General features: G+C 41.2%; 1 protein-coding gene across 1 annotated transcript; it reads right to left on the bottom strand.

The window, feature by feature from the left end:
* Nucleotides 1–2,798: 2,798 nt before the first annotated feature.
* Nucleotides 2,799–4,841, bottom strand: LOC147894608 (uncharacterized). Its single transcript, XM_087385156.1, has 2 exons — nucleotides 3,834–4,841; nucleotides 2,799–3,738 (listed from the first exon to the last, which is right to left on the bottom strand). The coding sequence occupies exons 1-2, from the start codon at nucleotides 4,523–4,525 to the stop codon at nucleotides 2,862–2,864; spliced, it is 1,569 nt and encodes a 522-aa protein (XP_087241282.1). The 5' UTR covers nucleotides 4,526–4,841; the 3' UTR covers nucleotides 2,799–2,861.
* Between the last annotated feature and the right edge of the window lie 19,048 nt (nucleotides 4,842–23,889).

The raw sequence follows: 23,889 nt of genomic DNA, 5'->3' as shown, positions 1-23,889 counted from the left end.
TAATGAAAAAACACAAGATTAACTAATATTTCTATAACAAAAATAAAGTCAATAAAAGAGGAGATTGAAATTAATAGTCCTGCTACCAAATCATGGATGGTGCACATTATTAATGTTTTTAATGGCATGCACCAAGGAATGGAATAGTCAAATTTGTGTAGGATGACATGGATAACAACTATACACCAACATTGAACCCTTTGCTAGTTGTGGTGGATGGTGGTAGGTGAGTTGGTGTGTTTTTCTACCAGTTTTGCATGAATTTCATCCTTGGATGTTGGACTGCACTATGGAGTATTGGCACGTTCACTTGATAATGGTTAATCATAAGTTTCCTGCTACAAATACTATGTCGACCTAGGCAAATATGTAGATGGAAAGTGGAATATGGATTTAGTTAACTTAACCTTTAAGTTTTTGGAATAGTGTAAAAAGGCTAGAACTCACTAGCACATGGATATGGACCACATTAGGAATAGATCTTTTTTGTTTTGAAAAAACACTGCAGTTTGTTTTTGAGAAGTAGAAACCCAATGGCATATGTAGAAAAATAATTGATAAGGAAAGTGTTGTGGATCGCGCATATTATATAATGCTAGTAAGACATAATAGAAAAAAGAAGGATGGTTTTTCTCATATGTTTATTTTGGATACATGACTTCAAATGGAACTTGATCCTTTTTTTATAGAAAAGGAGTGGTCACTACACTGCATGCTTGCAGTCTTAGCAACCATCGAGACATATAGTTGGATTAAGTGTTCATGAAGATTGGGATTTTTTATAATGTGCTTAGTCGGGTTGGTGGTCCAATTTTACATTTTCAAAGGAGAAGAGATCCAAGTTTGTTATTGACATGGAAAGATTATTTGAATGCCTACACACTATTTGGACTCTAGTTAGGCTAGGCTAGATGGATTATAGAAAAAATGCACATGCACACACACACACACACATCCACTCACACATGTGCTTGCATGCCACACACGTGCACGTCCACGTGCGCGCACACACACACATGCACAAATGCATGCACACACCATGCACAAATGCATGCACGCACAATCTGGCACTTTTAGCACATGCATTCACATCACATGTAGATGCTTCAAATACAGATGAACAATGGATTGCTATGTGTGATCTAATTTTCAGCTTACTTTTAGCAATGACAAATGTAGCTGAGATGTGAGTGAGGAATCTCCTTCAATGAAGACATGCTTATTGAATGTAGTTGAAGAATATGTACTAGTCTTATCTTGTAAGACCATTATGATATTTTAAGATTGATTGGTATGAATGGTTTGGATTGCCCTAGTATGATGAATGCATATAAGTATGAGTAATGTATTAGTGACAATGGAAACAATATGATCATGTGTCCAAGAACAAAAAAAAACCAACACCAGGCTCCTGTGTCCGAGAACAAAAAAAAAGCAACACTAGGCTTTATCAAAACCACATGATCACCATCATGACAGATGGCCTTCATATTTAGCATCCAACTAAGGACCCTAAACTTCATTACCTTTACTTTCCATCTAGCAAAAATTGCCGATCGAAGACCAATACATGTGGATCCACTTTGCTAATATAGTGACCAATGGAAGCTATTCTTCCCCTAGTAGATCCTCTACTTCCACCCTTGTGTATAGCATATTTATCTAGCTAGAAAACATCTTGGAATGAACCGTTGATGAATATTACATAAAACCCGAAACCTTGATTTTTTATTGTATTTTCTTGTACTGAAATTCCACTAGATTATTCTTTCAATAGAGAAAATATATTTGACAAAAAAGCTGTGGAAGCATAAAATCCAGTACCGTGCGACCAGGGCCTACTTTTTGCAAAAAGTAGGTCTTGGTCGCATAGTAGCGGATTTCATGCTTCCAATAATTTTTTTAGTATAGTTCTTCACCAAATGCGTCCTCTATGCTGTAAGAACCTTGTGGTAGAAAATCAACAGAAAGTAATAAAAAATTTAATGTTTGGATGTCTTATTGAATGAAATTTTTATTTTTGAGTCATTTGAAGCAGAGTACTCATATAGACATCATAATGCATGATATGAATTTTCAGATCAAATTAGACCTTGAAAGCAAAAAATTTGGTACAGTGTGACCAGATGCTACTTTTTGCATAGAGCCTACATTTTGCAAAAAGTAGGCCCTAGTCGCACTCTAGTAGCAGCATAGCAAATTCCTTACTTCCAAGGCCCATTTTCGTCTCCAAATTCATACCATGCACTATTATGTCCAAACAAACATTTGGGTTCAAAATCCGATTGGATTTTTGGATTTAGGGTTGCTATTACAAAACCCTATTTTTGACTCCCTACCAATTGATGACAAAATAGAGATGTTCTATGAAAAAATAGAACCTACAAAAATGTAGAGGATAAGGATGTGATCAGTTTATGATTTCAATTAACGAATAATGGATGCCTTTGCATAAGTCTTGCCAAAGAAAAGAACTATTTCCCTAATTAGGTGAAGTTGACGAAATACAAATAAACTTACTTAGATTGTCTTGCTGCTTGCAGGGCTTAAAACTATGCTCTAATAATTTGTATCTGCAAGTGTTTTATGAAATTTCGAAACTGCTTAAAGCGAAATGAGTGAGAGTTTAGAGTTAGCCTCGAAAAGAGAGATGACAATTAAGATGCCAATCACGAATCAGAGAAGTAAAGACGAACAACTCTCCGCTAAGCTTGACGGAGAGTAAAGTAAGTATAATAAGAGTAAGCTGTCAAACCAAACAGATAAAAGAGAGGGGGAAAAGCCGCCAAATATGAGGAAATTGGCAACGGGAAATTCGGTGATGGACGTAACAATCGACGGAAAGGGTGACGGAAAGTCGATCAGAAGGGGAGGCTGCGGGAGCTGGAGCTGTCGAGGAACAACGAATTCTTGGACGGAACGTCGATTAAATTCGCCCGCTTCACGATCCGCCGCATGTTGCGGTTCAAGCTCTGCCGAACCAACTCATCCACCACCTTCTTCTCTTCCGTCCTCGCAGTCGTCGTCGTGATCGTCGTACTAACCTTCGTCGAATTTCTGCCTCTTCCGTCGTCCCATTCCGTTGATAACTTCATCCTTTGCTGCGGCGCAGACACCGCCTTCGCTTGCCGGAAGCTTTCCAACGTCCTGGCGGCCCTCTTCTGCGCCAGTGTCGTCCCCAGCAACGCTAGCTCCAGCAGCCCGGCTATGGCGCCCGAGCTCACCATCGCTTCCCTCTGCGCTCTGCTGTGATGTGCAACCATCATCAGAACGTACACCGCCCTCTCCTGGCACTTCGGTTCGTCCATCCACCCCAATGCCTCGATCAGCAATGGGTACACTGCTTCCCTCTCCTCCGCTATGCCTCGCCTCCCCGCCTCTATCGTCGCCAGGTTGCTCAGAGTCGCTAGCGCCTTCTCCGCCATCTCCTCTTCGTCCGCCATCGCCACCAACATCCTCACTGTTCCTGCCTCCACGATCGCCGGCACGTTCCCTGGATGAATGGACAGGTTGTAGAGCGCTCGCAACGCGTCTCTTCGGCCCTGCCCGCTCCCGCACTGGAGGACGCGGACCAGCATTGCCACTGCGCCGGACGCGCCGATCTCTGCCTTGTTCACGTCCAACGCAGACAGACTAAGGAAGGCCGTTACCACAGTCTCCTGCACGACCGCATTCGGACTTTGTAGGAGCTTCACCATTTTGGGGATCGCTCTGGCCTTCACGATTGCCGCCTTGTTGCTGCAAAATTCCCAAACTCAATTAATTTAGCAAGCAGCAAAAACCAAACACTCCAGCTGAGTCGATGTCTGCCTGAGAGCGAAGAAACCACATACATTTCGTTCCCTGTAGCCAGATTAAGGAGTGCCAGCAAGGCCGTGCATTGTATCTTCGTCTGAGCCGAATCCAGCATCGAGATCAGACGAGGAATAACACCAAGCATTGCCAATGTTACTCGGGCAGCCGGATCGTCCTTCGTAAGCCTTCTAACGTCATCAGCTGCAGATAACTGATCCCCGATGCTTCCAAACTGCAAAAGAGTGACAATCTTTTGGAGCTCATTGAGAGTTTGGACCTTCTTCTCCACTTCCTTTGACTGATTGCATTCAAACTTAGCGAGGTTCTCGCAAGCCGCCACTTCTTTCTTTGCTAGGGTGAGAACTTCACATCTAGCGCTCTGATTATCCGCGTTATCTTTGCTTTCAGTGGCTGTAATGTTGTCCAAACCATTCGAAATCAACCTTGAGGAACAAGGAGGATCGCTCGGCGCCACTTCCGATAATTGCCTCTCGAGCGCGATTTCAGTTCCACCTTCATATGGCTCAACATCACACGTCTGCTTGCTTGTAAAGAACTCCCGAGCTGAGCTCAGAGAAGTACCCCGTCGAAACGACCTAGACTTAAAAACTTTAGTGAAGATCTGTTTTGACCTGGAGGAACAAGACACATCGATGGAATCCGTTCTGTAAATCCGCTTCCTGGAGTGTCCATATGTCCACGCAGCAGCCTTGGTATCATGTGGCGGCATGGTGAGGATAAACAGATGAAAGAGTAGGAATATAGCGAGGAAGAAGGAATGGGAATGCCAAACGTAAGAGTGCACGGCTGGGCACCTGCAAAACGATGACTGAAGCCGAATATGGATCTGAGGCGATCGTTCACGATTCACGAGTCGGCTCAAGACAGTACAGACATGAAAATTTTGCAGGCACGTTAATGAAAATACGGGTAACACAGAAGGGCACGACGGCGAAGGCTGCGAACAGTGTGAAGGACGGAATTGTGTGCAGCCAAGGAGAGGAGAAGACCTGGAAGCTGTGTAGCTATGGCGATCGCGTGAGGCCTTAGACAACACAGTACCCAAGGACGACGAGGGCGGTATTCGCATTACGGAAAAGGCGGTTTAGACCTCCTGAGTCCTAATTAACAAAAGCGGTTTCTATGTTTTCCTAATTCCGCCAAATGGCCACGTCAACTTTTGTCGGCCGGTTGGGTTTCCCGGCCCTCCGGCCGCGCCGCTTTTCCCGGCCACCGACAAACCGCCCTCGTAGCGCCAAAACCACCCATCGTCACCATGACTCACCAGCAAACCCTTCACCCTTCATCCATGTTCGCTCTTTAACGAGACGCTGGACTCTTGGGCCCCCGTGGATCCCACGGCAGTTGGACGCGGCCCGCATCTAAACCTTGCTGCATGTAGCGTATGTCCAAGACACGATTGGGTTTTGTTCGCATTGCCCGCCAGGGCAGGCTATAGCAACGAAGAAGTTGCCTTTTGAGGTGCTCGTCTAAAGCTCCCTTGCTAACTTTGATTTTAACTCATTTTCAAAACGAAAAATCATGTGGACATATTTACCCCACATGATGCGAAGTGGGCCTCGGTCTTATGTAAGAAACCCTTAGGTTCTGGGAGGTTTTGTATGGTCCTGAAAGATCGTGTTTAGCCCCTTTTAGGATGCATGTTTCCTATGTCATTTTGCCAAGAATCATCTCTTCAAGGTGGGGAAGGAAGCCACAGAAAGCCATAGACTTAGTCACTCAAGAACATTCCAAGGACTGTCTCGAGAGGCAAATTTCCCCAAGCTCATCTGAGAGAATGTTTCAATTGGCTTCAGGATCGAAGGTCAAAGCCACGACAAGCTTGTAGCTCTTGTTCAATAGTAGCTACCTCATGCTAAATAAAGCTGACAAAAAATTTACTTGATCACTCTCTCATGGGAGCGATTCAAGGATGCAATGCAATTGGATGTGTGTGTGGGTGGATTCCAATAGGGAAAAAGATGTGTGTGTGTGTCTTCCTTATCTATTGAAACTGTGTTAGAGGTTGAGCTAAAAGAGACGTCCAAAGTTTAAAGAATCTAGTTTCTAAAGAAGGAATCCTCCTTCTACTGACTATGTTGATTTTGTCCCTTTGTCACTTCGATCTTTAAAACAAAATTGAAGTGGACCAAAGACATAGCCAGACCCCCTAATAGATAAATAGCCTTGGACAAGGATGGATCAAGCCTAAGTGGATTATGCTTCTCTTTTTTATGGTGGGATACTCTTCGAACCACTATGGAAACATGTTTTCATCCTCAAAAAAATATTGTTCACTCATGGAATTTGATGTGCTTCATTTTTAATGAGGGGTTGGCTTGATTTCATGTTGCTTCAAGAAACAAAGGGGGCCCTGGAGTATAACTCTTCCACAAGTCCTCATGATAGCTAAGGATTTTCTTTCTTATCAACAATTTTGTGTGAACCCACGCCAAGGATTGGGGGGAATGGGTGTCCTAGTTCCAAATGGTTGTTGGGTAAGAGACCATGTGAAAGAGCCTAGAGGCGAATGGAAGGGCGATGTTGGTGAAAGTTGCCACAAGCTCTTTTTTGTGCTACATATGCTCGATGTATGGGCCTTGAGGGTCAAGCAATTGAGTGAGTTTGTGGTCCTGTCTCTTTGGGAAATTGACCACGGAACATGATTTTTGTGGACAATGCCTAAGGAAGGACTAAATATAGGAAGTTGGGTCGAGTTGAGTTAGTGCATTCTTTAATGTAGGTTTGATAAGTCAAAAGTATTATCTCACTTCATGTGGCATGATAGGATATTCCATCCTACTTTTCAGGCTTCCTTGTATTTAATCACTTGTTCAAGCATTTGAAAGCCATTGTAAGCTTTGAAGCTAAAGTTAAACTAGGCAGGGAGGGGTAGGTTCATGACCTACTCTCAAGATTGCAAAATATGGTCATTTTGTCAGAAAGGGCCAAGTCGGATAAGCCTTTCTCCATTGCAAAGTTTCCCTGCTTTATGAGAATCGAAAGTTAACAAGTCCTTGCCAATGGGTCTTCTTATTGAGCTTTTTTTTCTCTTCTCAGACTGCATCGAGCGAGTATTCTTGACATGGTGTGGGTTACCTATTATCAGGGGTATCTTTCAAAGGCAATGAATATAGGCCTTATATAACCCTAGTTCTCAAAAAAGTTAATTGGCCGATAGTCTTGTATTGAGCTTGTATTGGAGACATAAAGATTTGGCTCTTAGAGTATTAAGGAGTACTGTTGGTGGCCAAGAAGTAGCATGGATCTGATGGATTTGTACACAAAAGGAACATCTTTGAAAATATTCTTCATATCAATATGAACCTGGATCATGTGCTCCAAAAAATGCGGAACTGTTTGTTCATTTATTTGGACCAATCTCTTCTTCAAATCTGAGCCCCTCATTCCCTCTCTCTCCTTCAAAGCTCCTCCCTCCCTTTTCTTTACTCCTTCGCTGCCCCTCCCTATCTCTTCTCCCTTCCACCCCCACCTTGTTCTATACCTGCACCTCCACCTCAAAGCTGAATGATGAAAGAGCTCCCTACTAACGAAGCAGATCAAAGAATGCAAAAGGAAGACTACTTCACCTCCTAGTAGATGACGAAGAAGAATACTAATCGTCCGACAGAGCAAAGGAGTTTGGAGTAGCTATAGGAAATTTGTAAGTATTTCACTTGCAATTCACATGTCTATGGAAAAGAAACCCTCCCTCTTGCAATCTGTACGTAATTGTATACGGAACTGGAAGGGGGGCTTCCTTTTTCATATGCAACTACATACAGATTGCAAGAGGGAGGGTTGTGAATTGCAAGAGAGTTATTACGAATATCTGCTGCCACTCCAAACTAATCGACCGAGAGCCAAAGTCATCAGGTTTATCTTTGTTCTGCCTCGTTCATAGTTTGATAAGAGAACATTAATCCATCCTTCCCAAAAGCACTCACATGATTCAACATTTAGTTTCTTGTAATTGCCAAATAAGGGCATTATAGCTATGACTATAGAGTATCTTGGTGCCCCATGTGATTCTCTCCATAGCAAGGTGCTCACTCCATTGCCAAGATGGTAGGGCGTTGCATCAAGAACTCAACTGTAAAAAAGGGAATGCAAGCTTTTATGAATGTGTCAATCCTCAACTTTGTCAGCTAAGAATGATGACAATTCCCTATAATAACATCGTATGTGGCAAAGTCGTTTTTGGCCTGCCCGGGAGGAAAGACTATAGTAATCGGTTTTTGGCTTGGAGATGATAAATATTCTATGTTGGGCTCGCCGGGTGGCAATGTTGGACAAGTTCTGGATTTTCGTGGGTGATTTCTCTTAATTCCCATTGGTTGGGACATGCCATCTCCACCTTTTTCTCCCTCTTTTTCTCTCCTTACTATTTCACTCCCTACTTTCTATTGGTCCACTCCCTACTCTCTCTCTCTCTCTCTCTCTCTCTCGTTTCCCCCCACTCCCAACCTCCACACCTGCCTGATGCTGCTCCTCATTTGCTGTTGCTTCTAGGGCCATAGGGCAGGCCATTTGAATGTCATTCAACTTGTTCTATCTCTATAGGGAACAAGAGGCAAAAATTTTGCAGCTAATAAAATTGGAGCCCAAGCTATGCCATCTACATTTAGTCCTCCTATACGAATGTAGCACTTGTGGCCGGGGTAAATCTAGTGGACGTGTCATTCCGTTGACGGGAAAGAGCCATCACAGGCTTAAATGTTTAACGATGAGGCGGAAACAGGCGACAATAATATGTAACCTGATTGCAGGTTTTGCTGCACCATTTGTGCGACGAATTGGATTATAGACAAATGACGACGCTGCACGGACAGGGCCAACGATCATCGATGTATGCAAGAGACAAAGACAGTTCGCAAGGCTAGTCTTGTTCCGCAATATCGTCAGCTGATGTGAAACTGCGATCACAATTCGTTGCTACTTGCATCAATCAAGCGTAATTTCGATTGGATTGTTTTGTCTGTCGTCCGGTTGTGCCTGGTACCCGCAGCCAGCAAGTGAGGCATCTTCGCCGATGAGAAAGCTGCCCTGTTTTACGACTTCCGGCCGAGCCTTGCGTATAGGACCTGGGTATCGTGCTGGATGCAGGCTCCAGCGCAAGGATGACAAGAAGGCGAAGGATCTTTGCTGAGAAAGGAAGAGGCTTCCGTCACTTGTACATCCGAACAGTGGGAAGCTGCATAAAGCTGTGCAGGATTGTAAGCTTGAAACAGTTTCATCAAGCAGGCCTTGTAGGAATTCTGTTGAAGCACCAAGCAGAAGAGTGGCTTTTTTGAGGTTGGGTCTACAGGAGCGGGGAATTGGGCGGGCAAGCTTTTATGGGTGCCCCCTGCTAAAGAACTTCGAACCCTGAAGGAGACGGATTTCTTGGATTAGCAGAATCCGAATCCCGAGACCCGGAGACGAAAACACGTTGCGATTGCAGTTCGTCGATAGGGAATCAAGAGGGGACGACATTGAATAAAGGGATCAAAGTTTGCCAAACAAAAGCAGGATGAGGACAGGCGCAGAGTTGGAATGTCAGCCAAAAAATCCATGTTGCGAGCGTCGGGCATTATTGGAGGAGACGCCATGGGCGCGACGCACCTGGCCATCGCCGAGCAGCTTGATGAAGCGTCGGCATCGGTACGAGTTACGACAAACTGTTTTGCCGAAATTCGAACTAAATTCGAAAGCGGATGAAACAAGATGGTACTGAACTACTGAGAGCCTCGAATTCTTGTTAGACGCTCATGAGACTCACGAAGTTTTGGCCAAAAGTCGCACAATCTGTGGCTCGACAGTCAAATGCGAATACAACAGGTCCACAGGAAACGATTAACAGTACGTAGCAGACGGTAGCAATCAATATCTCCACGTGTTTGTCGCAAAGTCGCTGGAAGCTGCCTACTCCCTAATAAACTGTATGCTTTACATTACTGAATCACGAGTCGTGAGTGAGACACCGAACAGCAGGATTGCGGCCTAGATTCTGCTGTTTTACGCCTGCCTGCACCGAAATTTGAGACATCCTCAGAGCAACATTTGGATTGCATTGCATGATGATTGTCGTCAAAAATGTTTATAGCGATTCCCTCAGACATTTGCCGGACTTTCTACGTCTTTACAAATTACAATGACATTAGGGGTCGAGTCTCGATAGACATTTGCAAAGCTTAAACCAGCCAAACCCCTAATCACAATGCGACAGTTTCTCTTTGGCTTTTCAATTAACCTTCTAAAGGAGCTGCAATTGGCAACTACCCCTATAATGAATGCATTTCTGGTGTTGACTAGAAAAGTTCAATTATTAGGGAGGACCTAGGAGGACCCCCAAAATTTGCCAAATCTTGGAGAAGCCAAATTTTGGAAGGGTCCACCCAGTTGTTCCCAGGCTTCTTTCAAGCTTACACTATGTATCCACCCTTAAAGATGTATATGTTGCTTGGGCTTCTTTTAATCTTACACTATGTATTCACCTTAAAGATGTACATGTTGCTCCAATGCATGCAAATTTGCCTATTAAGATTCAATCATTTCAAAGGCCTTTATGCAACTTTCCAACAAGAATTTCTATGTATCTAGCCAGCACCCAAGGGCATTCCCTCATGTATTTTTGCAACTCTCCTCCCCTGGAGTAGTATATTATTAAAGCTCTTATAGTCCTTCACATGCACATGTACATACTCCACCTTTAGTGTAGGTCCTATATACCCCAATGCAAGAACAATGCTCTCACTTATTCTATACACATTTAAATCCAAGGCTTTTGTCACCTACATTATAGACCCAAAGGTGTACTCTAGTAGATAGGCCTTCATACAACACTATGGCACTGCATTCAAGGAGTAATATTTAACTTAAATACTGATCAATCCTACATTCCTTTCCCTTGGATAAAGTTTCAAAATTTTCTATTTTGTGAATTGAAATATACCTTAAATTGTATCTAAATTTATGTGAATTTATTTGGTTAAAAGAAATCCTTATGTTGCATATGGTTATAAATTTTAGGTGCAGCCCTTGGGATTATAGATCCAGAGAAATTTGCAAAGGGACTCTAATTATTAACATGTGTTTCATTATTTTTCAAATTCTCTTTCGTTTTTAGACCAAACCCAAAAGTCGTTCCCAAATGTAAATTTAGTTTTAAGACAACCTTAGATTTGTAATAATATGGCAAATTTCCAGTCAAGAAAGAAAAGAAATTTGTACCTAATCATTAGGGGAGAATTGGGGTCTCAAAAGGGCCTCATAAGGAATGGATTAGGGAATGCTTAGTGGGCTAATGCAAGGGGCTTGGAGGGTCCCAAAGAGGCCTAACCAGCCCAACCTAGGTGGGTTAAGCCCACATTTGAGCCCACCTCTCCCCCCATCAATGAGGGGAGGGGGCCACTTTTTGAAATTTGAATTTTTAATTTCGAATCTCCCTCCCTCCCTCCCTCTCTCTCTCTCTCTCTCTCCCTCCCTCTCTCTCCCTCCCTCCCTCCCTCCCTCCCTCCGTCCTCCTCCCTCTCCCTCTCCCTCCCTCCCCCTCCCTCCTCCTCTCCCCTCCTCCGTCTTGCTCCTCCTCCTCCCTCCTCCCTCTCTCCTCCTTCTCCAGCAGCACAAGATCCCTCTCCTCTGCTCCTCCCTCCTGCAGAATCTCTCCCCTCCTCCTCCCTCCTGTAGCATCTCTTCCCTCCTCCTCCCTTCTACATCAGCTCCTTCCCTCCCTTCTACACCTGTCACCCTACTCTCTGCTTCTCGTCCTCCCTCTTCCTTGCTACTCTCTCCCTCTCACTGCTCCATCTTTGCCAGCTCTCCCCTACATTTTAGCTTGCACCACTGATACCTCTCTTTGAGTACTCATGACACCATTCGAGGACATATCCAACAAGTACCATGTGAACCTACAAGTGGAGGCAGAATATGCAAGCACATGCTCTTTGGCATATAGTGGAACTCCTCAAAGTGTGCTCCACAGTCTTCGATTGCATGCGGGAAGAAGCATCTTGACCTTTGGGTGGATGGAAACTTGTACCCTTTAGACCCTGCCACCCAAAAGAGTCCTTTTCATATAGTGCATGATGTTGTTTGGTTTGTTGGCAAGGGACATGCTGGATTGCTCGATTATTGCAATCGATTGAACCATTCTTAGACATTGGCTATGCAAGCAAGCGAGGTGCAGAGAGCCCAAGCAAAAGAACTTGCACATTTGGGAAATATTACTATTGTGGCAATGCATAATAGTATGCAGGATCTCCAATTGCAAAACAAAGAACTCAGTGACAAAGCACATGCACTGGACTTGGAGCGACATGAATTGGAAGAATCAATCCAGAAGCTTGCCGAAAGCAAACAAGATTTGGAAAGGTCTATCTATGGCCAAGTTCAATGTGCTATGGAGAAGGAACGAGAGAACTCGATAGAACGAGTACAAAAGTTGAAGGGAACACCTTTGGGACTAAAGGAGAGGAAAAGACAATTGCAATTTATGGATGCATTATCAACCAATAGTGGTGCCTGAAAGAGGAGAATATGAGCTGCAAGGTTAGTTCTCCAAATTCTCAATGAAATTTCTTACTCCAAAATATTTGTGGTGTTGCATTCTTTCCACTAAGACTCATAAGTACTCTACTTTAGGAATTTCATGGAGGATGTGATGGGAACAATGGAAATGGATGATAGTGATCCTTCATATGTTCTAAGAAGTTTAATAAAGCCAAGTGATGTCATGGAAGTGTTGAAGGACCCTAGATAAAAAGGGCTACGTAAACAAGTTGCTCGAGAGGTAATGGAGGATTTCAAGGGCCTCGTCCAAGCAAAGGAGGTGCTTGGAGCTTATGATGTTGCTGGTGTAAGTCATGAAGCTTACAACTCTGTTTTTAAAACTTTCAAGTCTGCTATGGAGAAAAAGTATAAGATATCTACAATGCCATTGCCAACACCGTGGTCTGTAAGGCTTGCACGTCAAGAAACAAACCAATGTGCTAGAGAAAAGATTGGAGGATACCATTGTGTAAGTGGCACAATGACTTGGAAGAGTAAAATGAAATCTGGCATCCAAACGTTTGAGATGAATGCTTTCAATAATGCTTACGTGGATGTAGAGAATTTGTAGAGAGCCATGGTCAAATTCTATGGGATGAGAGAAGAAGGTAAGAGAAATTCCCTCTTCACATTCAACTTTATTTCTTCTGATTTCTATATCCTTACTGAATTTCTCTTTCATTGTACAGATGGCAAGCTAGTATTTGTTATAAAAATAGATGAAGCTCAATTGGTAAAAGAGCACAAGCTAGAGAGGGTGAGCATTTATATTATGAACAACGCCTTGCATTTTACTCAAGGCGATGAGGAAGTTGAGCACAGTTTCTCAGTCCAATCTGAGAAGGACATATGGTGGCTTGCAACCTTTGAGACCCCAAAGGAGTGCCACTAGAAAATCAAGTGGGTTTCGGAGAGAACCGACATACCGTCGATTATTCAAAGACAAGGCAGGGCAAACATTAATTGTGGATGGGCATGGAACGTTTCAAGTTGAATGGCATCTAGCTGGTGATTTGAAGACCCTCAAGTGCTTGTATGGTTGTGATACAGGTGCAGATGCAAAATGGACATGCTTGTATTGCACCACTCTCATAAGATGCAAAAGGGAAGCCTACAGTGGGAAAATGGCATCCTTTCTTGCAACCAAAGTGCAGCCCCTAATCGTCACCAAAAGGATCCTAAGTGAGACCCCATACTACCAATTCCATTGGAGCGGGTACACATGTGTACTTTGCATGTTGAACTGCATATTCCTCGTAAGTTTCTCTATCTCCATCTAGTTTATGCTTGGAATTTGAGGCGACAGCAAGTATATGCACAATGCATTGCGAAAGCTAAAGAATTACTCACTAATGGGACTTCACGGAGGCAATGTGAAGCTTAAGCAGGACAAGAAACAATCAGGAAAGACACAAAATCTTCCTGCTAAAGTGTCCATGGGTGGAGGAAAGGTAAGGAGGTTCTTGTCCAACCACAATGTTGATAAAGAAAAACATACATTGGCTCAAAGCACCCTAGGTTAGGAGTACTGGAAAGATTTGTGTGAGTGCACCTCAAATCAAGCTTCACAGCTGCGAATTGCTACTTTGAGAGCAAAACTGTGGACAAAGCTTGATGCATTTATAAAGTTGCTTAGACAAGGTCAAACATATGAGCTTTATTATGAGAGATTCAAGACAACATATCATTGATGGTAGAAGCATCAAGGGAGTCACATATTACACATTACATGGTAATCCTCCTTAGGTTGAAATTTTGTGCTTTAAACTTGAGTCACTTTATGTTTCTAATACAATCTTTTTCTTTACAGCATATTCTTTACGCACATGCACCGTGGTTTGTGGACCAATGGGGCCCTCTGTCCATTTGGAATACTCAAGGAATGGAGAAATCACACCACAGAGCAAAGGCATCATACTTCAAGAATACAAGGCATGGGGGTGGTATCGCGTGAAGCAATGCAGTACACAAAATGTTCGATTCGTTTTATAGATGTCTAAAGGCCAGGACTCTCAATCACGATAAGGTAGAGGTCTCAAGTCTCGCAAAAGCGGTTCAACATGTCAAGAAGACAAGGAGATGTGTTGCTTGGAAGTCCTCAACGGGGAGCCAAGGGGTTGCGCTTTGGTTGCAATGTAGAGTCAGACAGAGTCAGATAGGGGAGGCGTTGGGTCCTAAGAGAGCCCTAAATGTAAAATGTTTGATGAATAAAGTTAACAATATTTTGAGTCAATTATAGATTCCAAAATTCACAAATTTTTTTGGAAATTGCAAATTTGCATGTGCAACATGGCAGGGCAGAAGGGTGAGTGGGTTGGGAGGGAGGGTGGTGAAGATTAAGTATTATCAAACTGGCGACAAAAGACTATGGGGGAAGGAGGTGCACTCAAAAAACCCTAATTTAAAAGAAAAACCTAAAGTGCTTTAAAAAAGACTATATAAAGCACTTCAAAACCCTAAAATCCCTCATTTCTATGGCACGAGTTAAACAAACTGCTAGACCCCATGGAAGTAGAGAGGTCTCCTAAGAGAGGCAAAATAGTCCAGTCAATCCTGATCGACTGCCCCTCCCTCCTCCGTGGGGTCTTGGCATGGAGCATGCAGAGCAACAAGAGGAGCAAGGAAGGCAAAGAGAGGAGATGGAGAGATTACAGCGGCCACAACAAGAGGAAGTATCTAGCAGGATCATAGATATAATGAACCTTGGCCCCAATCCTCCAACCAAGCAGACTGCGTGGAAGAGCACCATCAACCCTCTGTGCCTCAATATTATCAGATATGAGGAGCCTCTAGTACGAGCTGAGCAACAGCCTCAACCTACTATCTCACAGCCTCATGAAAAGGAAAAGAGACCAAGGACAAAGCAGACCCCTAGGCGCGACAAGCCACCTCAAAGGACCCACCAGACACAGGATGACGAGTCTGAAGAGGTGGTTGCAAGGGAGGAGAGGCGAAGAAGTTCAAAGTGGACAAGCAGCCATGGAGCCATGTCCAAAGGCCAGTGCAGGGTCCCCCAAAGATTAAGAGGCACAAAAAATCAAGCGTGAAGGCACTTCAGGCCTTGAAATTAGGAAACACTAATTGGGGGCCCTTTGGAGACCCCAATTCTCCCCTAATGCTTACTCTTTTGGGATTCTAATTAAAGAAACAAAGACCCCAATTCTCTCCTAATGCTTACTCTTGGATTCTCTCCTAATGCTTACTCTTGAATCCAAGAGTAAGCATTAGGAGAGAATTGGGGTCTTTGTTTCTTTAATTAGAATCCCAAAAGAGTAAGCATTAGGGGAGAATTGGGGTCTCCAAAGGGCCCCCAATTAGTGTTTCCTAATTTCAAGGGGTTAGTGAGGGATTTGAGGTGTACCAATGGGACTGCTCCTTTTTGTGGGGCAATGCCATGTTGAGGTGGCATGTGCATAATAAATGCCAAAGGAAATAGGTGGTTTCAATTGGAAAAACCATGGTTTGTGCTGAAAGAAAACCATAGATTTTGAGAAGAAAACCACCAAGTTTGGGGAGGAAGAAGCATGTGCTTCCACATGTCCTTGAGCACCAAAAATTCGAAATTTGCCCCTACAAAGGTCCAAAAAAGATATTTAATGCATGGCAAGTGGCCTTGCAAGTGGGAGGAGGGAGGAAATCCCACGAGAGTGACATGTGGCACTTTGCTTCTCAAAGTAAGGACCAAAACAGTGAGCAGCCCCGTGCGACTGGCATGCTTGTAGGGAATGGAACCCACAACCTCCTGTACATCATTCAAGAGCCTTGACCACTAGGCCACCAAGCCAATGGTGACAGTTCTCCCTACCACGTGAGATATAAAATAGCCTTGCTTCTTCATTTGGTGGATCCTTGAGCATAAATGCAAGTCAAAACCATGTATAGTCTTCTAAAACCGCCTTGTCATCCTTTATGACCCTTACACATAGGATTGTATTAGGGAGACTAATCTGTTGCTAATCCATTCCTTATGAGGCCCTTTCAAGACCCCAAATCTCCCCTAATGTTATTTGAGACTAGCATGACCATGTCCAATAACTATTATTTCACATATAAAACTCCCATATATCTTGTAGTGCTTCAAAGCTTCACAAGGTCTTGCTTTAAAGAAGCACATAATATTTTACACATGCATTAGTAAATCCTTCTATATAAATTACATTTAATCTTGAATGTAGAAAATAAATTTACTCACAAAAGAAATAAATTCAATGAGACATAATAAAGGAAACTTTAAGCCTCTTTCTTATTCCAAAGATTACCAAGATCCGTGTAATTATACATTTTATGTCTACAATACATATTAATCTTCTTTGCTACAAATTTAGCATACATGCTATGGTAGTACAATTCATGAAAGCAAGTTGGTAAATTCATGTTTCTCAAGAGCGTACATAAAATAGTACATCACCTTTCCTTGTCAAGGTCAATGGGTTGGTGGAGATGCAATCTCCTCCACCATTGGATCAAGCCCTCTTAAAAGGGGGTGACATGACAAAATTGAACACAAATCTGTTATGATAATTCATCATTTGCACTATCTCCCTGGTGAGCATCCTTAAAAACTCTAGTATATGCCCTACAAAATATTCTATTATTCTTCCCAAGACATTCATTGTATAGAAACCCCTATATCACGTGCATTCAAAAAAAGGGCATTTAAGTTCCCCTTATATAGTGTACTTTTTGAAACTCCACAAGAAAATAAAACCCCACTCATGTGCTATGTTAATACTATGTCATAAACTCCGTAGGATATTCTTATTTTCTCTTTATCACATACTGCTTCATGTGCTTCTTGGTTTTATTAGTCTTTCTTTTCCAAGACATTATGATTGTTTCTACATTTGCTCAGATATTGGTTCATGCTATGGGACTCATCTATTTTTATACAATTAGTATCCATAGTCTTCGTCGTATCGCTTGACTCATACCATACTGTTTTAAATGTTGTGACTCTCCCATGTTCATCCCTATTATCTACATACTTTTGTAACCTGAAACCTCACATGATCACATTCAACATCTCATGGTTGGATTACAACAAAATCATGTGTATCTACTTCCAACATCATGAATTGTCTATTTTCTCTACATGGTCCACAAAATGGACATCGAAGTAGTTTATTCAAATTCAATTTCAAATTCCAATGTGGGGTAGAGGTCATTAGTGCAAAAGGTTAAATGGAGGGTAGAGGTCATTAGTATGAAAGGTCGAATTCAATTTCAAAGTCCAGTGTAAGGTACAGGTCATTAGTGTGAAAGAGGACACATAGCCCAACATTCCAAATGGAAGGAAAAACTGCATTGCATTCCAACTAAGCTATTATTTTGTCTACATTCATTCGATGTATAAGGATGATGTGGACAAAAACCTTAAAAAACTTTTCCATGTGTCAAAAGTCCAACCACACCCTAGGTGTGGATGAGGTTAAAGATGATCTTGTTTATATGGTACATAGGATTGCAATGTGCCACCTTGTGTGAAGAGAAATATTTTATCATAATCTCACAATGATTTTTGTCTTTCTTATTTCATTGACTTCTTTTTGTCCATTTTCTATTGTTGTCGGCTTGAGTCTACGTTGGTCTAGTCGTATGTCTATTGTTTATAGGGTGCTACATTGTCTTATCATCACATTAGCTTGCTTTATAGTACATTATGTAGCGTTGTCATTCTATCGCTTGCTTATGATGATGTCTATTTTATTGTTTTCCATTGCTATTTTCCACATCTATAGCTATTGCTTGATATAGTGCCTATTTTGTGTTGTTGCTTTATTGTTCTTGTATGCTTGTTGTGATGGCATAATAGATGTCATGGAAAAACAACTTCATATTTGTATAGACTCCATTGTAAACTTGGAAATCTCAAAAATCAATATTTAGTATGAAAATATCCTATACATGATATTGTTGCATGAAGTTCATAGAAATGTTTTTTAAAGGTTGGTTTCATTATAATTTCTTCATTTGCCAAACAAACTAGTTGCATTGTGGAATTTTCTAATGTAAGTTTTGATAGTACATATATTCCAAGGCAATGCCAATACAAACTCACCTTTTGACTTTCAAATTACTCTCTTCTTCCCAATATACTCTATTTCCATTCTTTTAAGAAGGAATCTAAATAGTTTCATGTGACTGATTCTCACCAAAGTAGCTTTGTTTAGGCCAAGGTGGACTTCCAAACTATAATTTCTTGAATTTTAGTCTGAGGCAACCATAGTTTCCTTACAAGGGATTCAATATTTGTAGCTCATTAGCATCAAATTCCTCATGTATGGTTTAAAATTTCTTTTTTGTATGATGTAGCACATCATTGAGTCTTTGTTTCTTGATAAAGTTGTGCATAGAAAAAAGTCACATGGATTTTGCATTATTTGTTCAGGATAACTATATGTATTGTGATTAATGTACTTCCCTATGCAATCACTCCAAATGACTTTGCATGCAACTCTACATTATTTACTACATAATGCAAAGCTCTCATTTCCCTCCCTTGATGTTTACAGTCTCTACTCCAATCAAACATTTTATCATAAAGGTCCTTGATAAGGTTGTATTTTTTCTCAACTTCATCATAATCCAAAATTTCCTCACTAGAGATGCTCTATTAATAATCCAAAATAGGATTTTTCAACAAATTTATTATACTTGAAACTTGCAACCATGGCCTCCATGTCTTTGTAGTATGTTATGTTTTTACCTTTTCCTACAAAATTTGCTCCATGTGTGTTATAATTTATGTTGTATCTAACAAAATTGCATTTCTTGGATCTTAGAACCTCATCGTTAATATGAAATAAAAAACCATGGAGATAACTATATGGTACCATCTATCTACATGTTTTTAACCTTCTAAAAGCTCATCTATATGCATATTGGGATGCTCCTCCTATGGTTTGCAATTTCTCTAATAATGTCCTTTTGTATAATATCGAACTATTTGTTGAAAAGAAGCAAATACTTAGGTGACTCCATTTGTAGCGTTGATTATTTCCATGTACTTCTAGATAGCATTTATTGACACACAAACAATAAATGCGCTACTCTCTAATGCACTTTAGAAGCATTAGGAAGCTGGTGACACTTTAGAAGATATCTCTAGGATTGATAGACATTTACCATATTTCATTTTTAATTTTAATGCTTATTAGTTTCTTAAGATGTCAAAGGCATCTCTACTTTTCCTAGAAAGAGGTTGAATCATATGATGCATTGGTTCATGGTCTCATAGACTACTTGGCCTTTTGCAACTGGTGATAAGCCTCCCTGCCTCTCTCCCTCTCCCTCTCCTTGTAACAACATCTTCTTGGATTACAATCATGGACCATCATACATGTGATATTTATTTTCATAGATTTCATTTATTACTTTGTGCATATGTGCACTAATCATACATGTGACTTTTTAACTATACCACATGTATGTCTTGATGGTGATGCACTTTATGTGTGATGATGGTGATGTACTTACAAAGGTTTATGTGGTTCTTGAATTGTTTGTATGGTTATGATATGTATACTTCCTCAATTTGGGCCATGCATTATGTATGTGTCTTTGTAAATTTGTTCATGTAGGATGTGGAGGGAGAGAGAGCTCCACACTATATTTTCCCCCGTAAATTTTGATGTGGTCATGGGATCACAAAGACTTCCAAGGATATTGGGAAACCAAGAGAGAATGCTTGGAGCAAGATGAGGGAGAGGATCAAGGAAACATGAGGGTAGTTTTTAAAGACCCTTTAGGTAGTTGATTCTCTCCAGAGTCTCATTTGTTTCTTGAGTTCATTGTTTTAATATATTTGTTGGTTAATGCTAGTATTTTGCCCAAATTGTGTGCTTTTTGTTAAATATTTCAATTTTTTTCCCCTCTATGGTAATTTTAGTCACCCTCCCTTTAGCCATGCGGGTAACTAACATATTCCCAATACATATCCAATCTATCTCTGCAATATTTTCAATTCTTTATGTAGCTTGCCATATTAACCCTTTCCAAATCACCTATAATCATCCCTTGTGGTCCACATTGTGATCCTCATTCTCTCATCCTTTGTGCATAGCTCTCTCCACTCATCATAACTATACCACTATAAGGAATTAAAAGTGCATCTTATGGGAATTCGGACCATGCAAAAAATCCTCATCCTACACTAAACAATTTGACTTTTTCATGGAGTATAAGTGTGCATTAAACTCAAATGACCCCCCCTTGGGTTGTTCAATTGAATGTCTCCATTTTGAAAGACATTGTTACCATGCCATTATGTTCTTATGTTGCACCCTTGTAATTGCAAATTAACAAGGAAGTAAATGATCAATATGAAAAATAAAATGTAAAACTAGGTCCACTATTTTACCATACAACATAAACAACTTTGATCTATAGGCATTATCAAGCTTGTTTATGTACAAATATGGTGAAATTTTGAGAGCTTCCAAAATGAAAAATAAGTATACACCATACAATCATAATAAAACTCAATGTAGCACCATAATGAGGATCAACACATAGTTGTATATTCCATTGTTGCCTCAGTAACAAAATACAACGAAGCAAGATTCTTGCAATCTTGTAAATATGACTATTCAATCACATCATGTTCTCTTTCCCATTTTTGTGAAGGTTGAAAAAAGGCCTTTGCATTCTTTGCATTAGCAGAATGCATAACCAAGCTCTTTTGGTATTATTATAGTTTAACACTATATTAGGGAATTTGGGAATTTTCATATAGTTTGGGAATTCCCAACATGGTTAATATTTGGGCATATGGTCAAATCTTAGCCCATTCATTGGAAGTGGAATCCATCCTAATCCCTAAATTAGGGAATCCTCCTAGGTCCCACTTTTAAATAAGGGGACAAGATTTGACCACGTGGTCAAATCTTAATCCATTATTTGAAAGTGGGACTTGAGAGATTCCCAAATTCTCTAATATAGTGTTGTTTCCATTCAAGACATTTTACTTATTGTCTACATTCTCCTTACTATCTGCAATTGTCTCTCAGTCAACTTTGCCAGTGGGCTTTCCTTTCCCCTACTTGGTTGTTATTGACCTTAACATTCCAAAGGTTTTGTGGCATTGCTTGCTTACATAGAGTTCAGTAACTATATTTCTATGAAGGTCCTGAGGCTTCATTACAACTAAATTGTTGTTGGACCTCCATGGGATTCTTTCTTGCAATGGATCTTTACTTGACAACCATGCAGTCATCATGAGCTGACTCCATGATGGTAGTTAATAAGGTTATAATGAATATCTTAAACCTTCATGGGCTTTGTTTGCAATCCACTAACAAGGATGTATTGCAAAAAAGAGGCCCTAAAGTTCAAGGGCTTTATTATGTCCACATGGTTAGAATAAAGCCTTTCGAACCCCAAGGTTTTCTTTCTTGCAATTGATATTTACTAATGATAACATGTTCATTATGAGCCCCCCAAATAGGTGAAGTATGACCATGTGGTCATTAGTAAACATGCACTAGCAAGAAAGAAACCTATGAAGGTCCAAGTGCTTCATTACACTCATAATGAATCCCTTCGGCCAACACAAGTGACAAGGTTCTTTCTTTTAATGAAGACTACATGGTTATAATGAGTCTTCCAAACAATCTTATTTATGAGCACATGGTTTTCCCTAATGGGTTACGAAAATGTAAAAAATCCAAAACTTCTCATTCCTACTTCCGTTTAATGTGCAATTTGTTGCATTGGACTCCTAATTCTATGCTTTAATAGTGTTAGCATTCAAATTTTGTGAAAAAGAAAACTCAAAGTATTCACAAAACATATGAAGCTTTATTTATGAGCATAGAGTATCATGGCCAATGTCCTTACAAAAAGACATTTCTGCCAAAAAGTAGTATATCCACACCTTTCATGGAAAACATGATTCGTATCTATGTATGCCATTTCTATATTTCGTCACCAAGGGAAGAAAGTCAGGTACTGGAACATTTTTGATGCTTGTTTTTTAACCATCTACTTTGAAAACTGGCTCTTTACCCAAACAGTGCATCAAAGGTGGGCTTCCATTACTATCCATGCAAGGAGCAACAAGGGGCTTTCATGACACATTAGGAGATCATCGATAGCAACATCACTGGGACCATCAATTTTTGTAGTCAGCACCATAGAACCAGGAGGTTCAAAGTTAAAGTATTGTGGCACCTGCATGTCTAGCAAACCCTTCATGTGTCTCAATTCATGGTTGCACTGTTTGGGACTCGCAGTAGAAGAAAATAGTACTAATATCACTTCTTGTCAAGGCATACAACAAGATCATTACCTTCCACAATGACTGAGCTTTCCCTATTTCCAATCCTTTTCCTTGATTCGAAATTACCCAAGTGGTAGAGGAGTAATATTAACCCATTCGAAGCATTTTCAGTAAGCACCTGCTAAACATCATGCTAATTATGCACCCAAGCTTATACTTCTAGAACATCAATGATATTTGCACCACTTAGACAGACTCTGTTTTTTATCTCGTTGGTGCCATACCTTACATACAGCTCAATACCAGCTTTTAAGTCGATAGAGCTCACATTCTTAGACATGCTTTTGAAGTGACATTGTCGATAGTCCTTCAAGCAGTAGCCCAACATGCCATGAAACGTGTGCATGTTATGCTATTTCAAAGCACGACACGTGATCACTACTCCTTCTGATTTATTGGCATTCCAACCAATTTATTTTTTATCAGTCTATTCACTGACATTATGCTTCGACCGTAGGTACGAATGACCATCTGGAGATGCAAATGGGAAAAGGCACCTCCTCTTTCTATAGTGTAGAAACTCGAGACGCATGATTCTTTCAGAAAGCTCTCAACTTTCGTCAAAACACCTAAATCCACATCGCTAGCTCCCACACCTACCATGACACTCAGCTCAAATAGTCTTGAGCACATCTCTTACTCTTTTCCATCGAAGGCCTTCCTCTATTGCACTTAAGCCTACAACATGCCTCCAGCATGCATGTAAATCCCACCAACTTGGCCGAGAACAACTTTAACATGCACAGAGCAAAAACAAAATCGTTTGTCTGTAGGTCATCCTCCACATTCCCATCATCATCCTTGCATGTAGCGTCGCGCTTCTCTATTGTAGCACATCACCTAGCCATCCTTTTCCCTTTCATGCCCACCCTCCACATTGTGCTTCTCCACATGGTCCGATTTATGCTCCATCTTCCAGTCGTCGACATCATGGGAGCTTCATGAAATCATTAGGATGGGGGGTCATGAAATTATCCCTGCTTTATTGAGCCACCTCCTCTTTATTGAGGGAGGAAGGCTCTAGAAGCCACTTGGCCAGCCATGCAAACTGGCTACTATGTGGTAGCGAGCTGTCAATGAACACCTAAACTCCTCCTTCCCCCCACCCCTTGCCCCCTTTAAACTAATGCATTAGGGGAATTTGGGACTCAAAAAGGGCCTCTTGGATTAGTCCCTTAAGATTTGTGATTAGTAAACCAACCAATGGGAAGGCTTGGGCATTAAAAGAATGGAGGATTCCATATTGGCCTCTCATTGGTGGAGAGACTTCCCTTGGTCCCCACTAG

The sequence above is a fragment of the Dipteris shenzhenensis genome, chromosome 14 (genome assembly GCF_047967505.1).
Source record: "Dipteris shenzhenensis isolate YYH24624 ecotype China chromosome 14, Dip_SZ_1.0, whole genome shotgun sequence".
NCBI classification, from domain to species: domain Eukaryota; kingdom Viridiplantae; phylum Streptophyta; class Polypodiopsida; order Gleicheniales; family Dipteridaceae; genus Dipteris; species Dipteris shenzhenensis.
This window is presented reverse-complemented; position numbering and strand designations above follow the sequence as displayed.

Bases quoted from the DNA above. Each gene is read 5' to 3' on its own strand.
- LOC147894608 (XM_087385156.1), bottom strand. From the start codon at position 4,525: ATGCCGCCACATGATACCAAGGCTGCTGCGTGGACATATGGACACTCC. The intron at 3,739-3,833 runs GTATGTGGTTTC...GGAATTTTGCAG, and splicing joins CTGGCTACAGGGAACGAAAT to CAACAAGGCGGCAATCGTGA.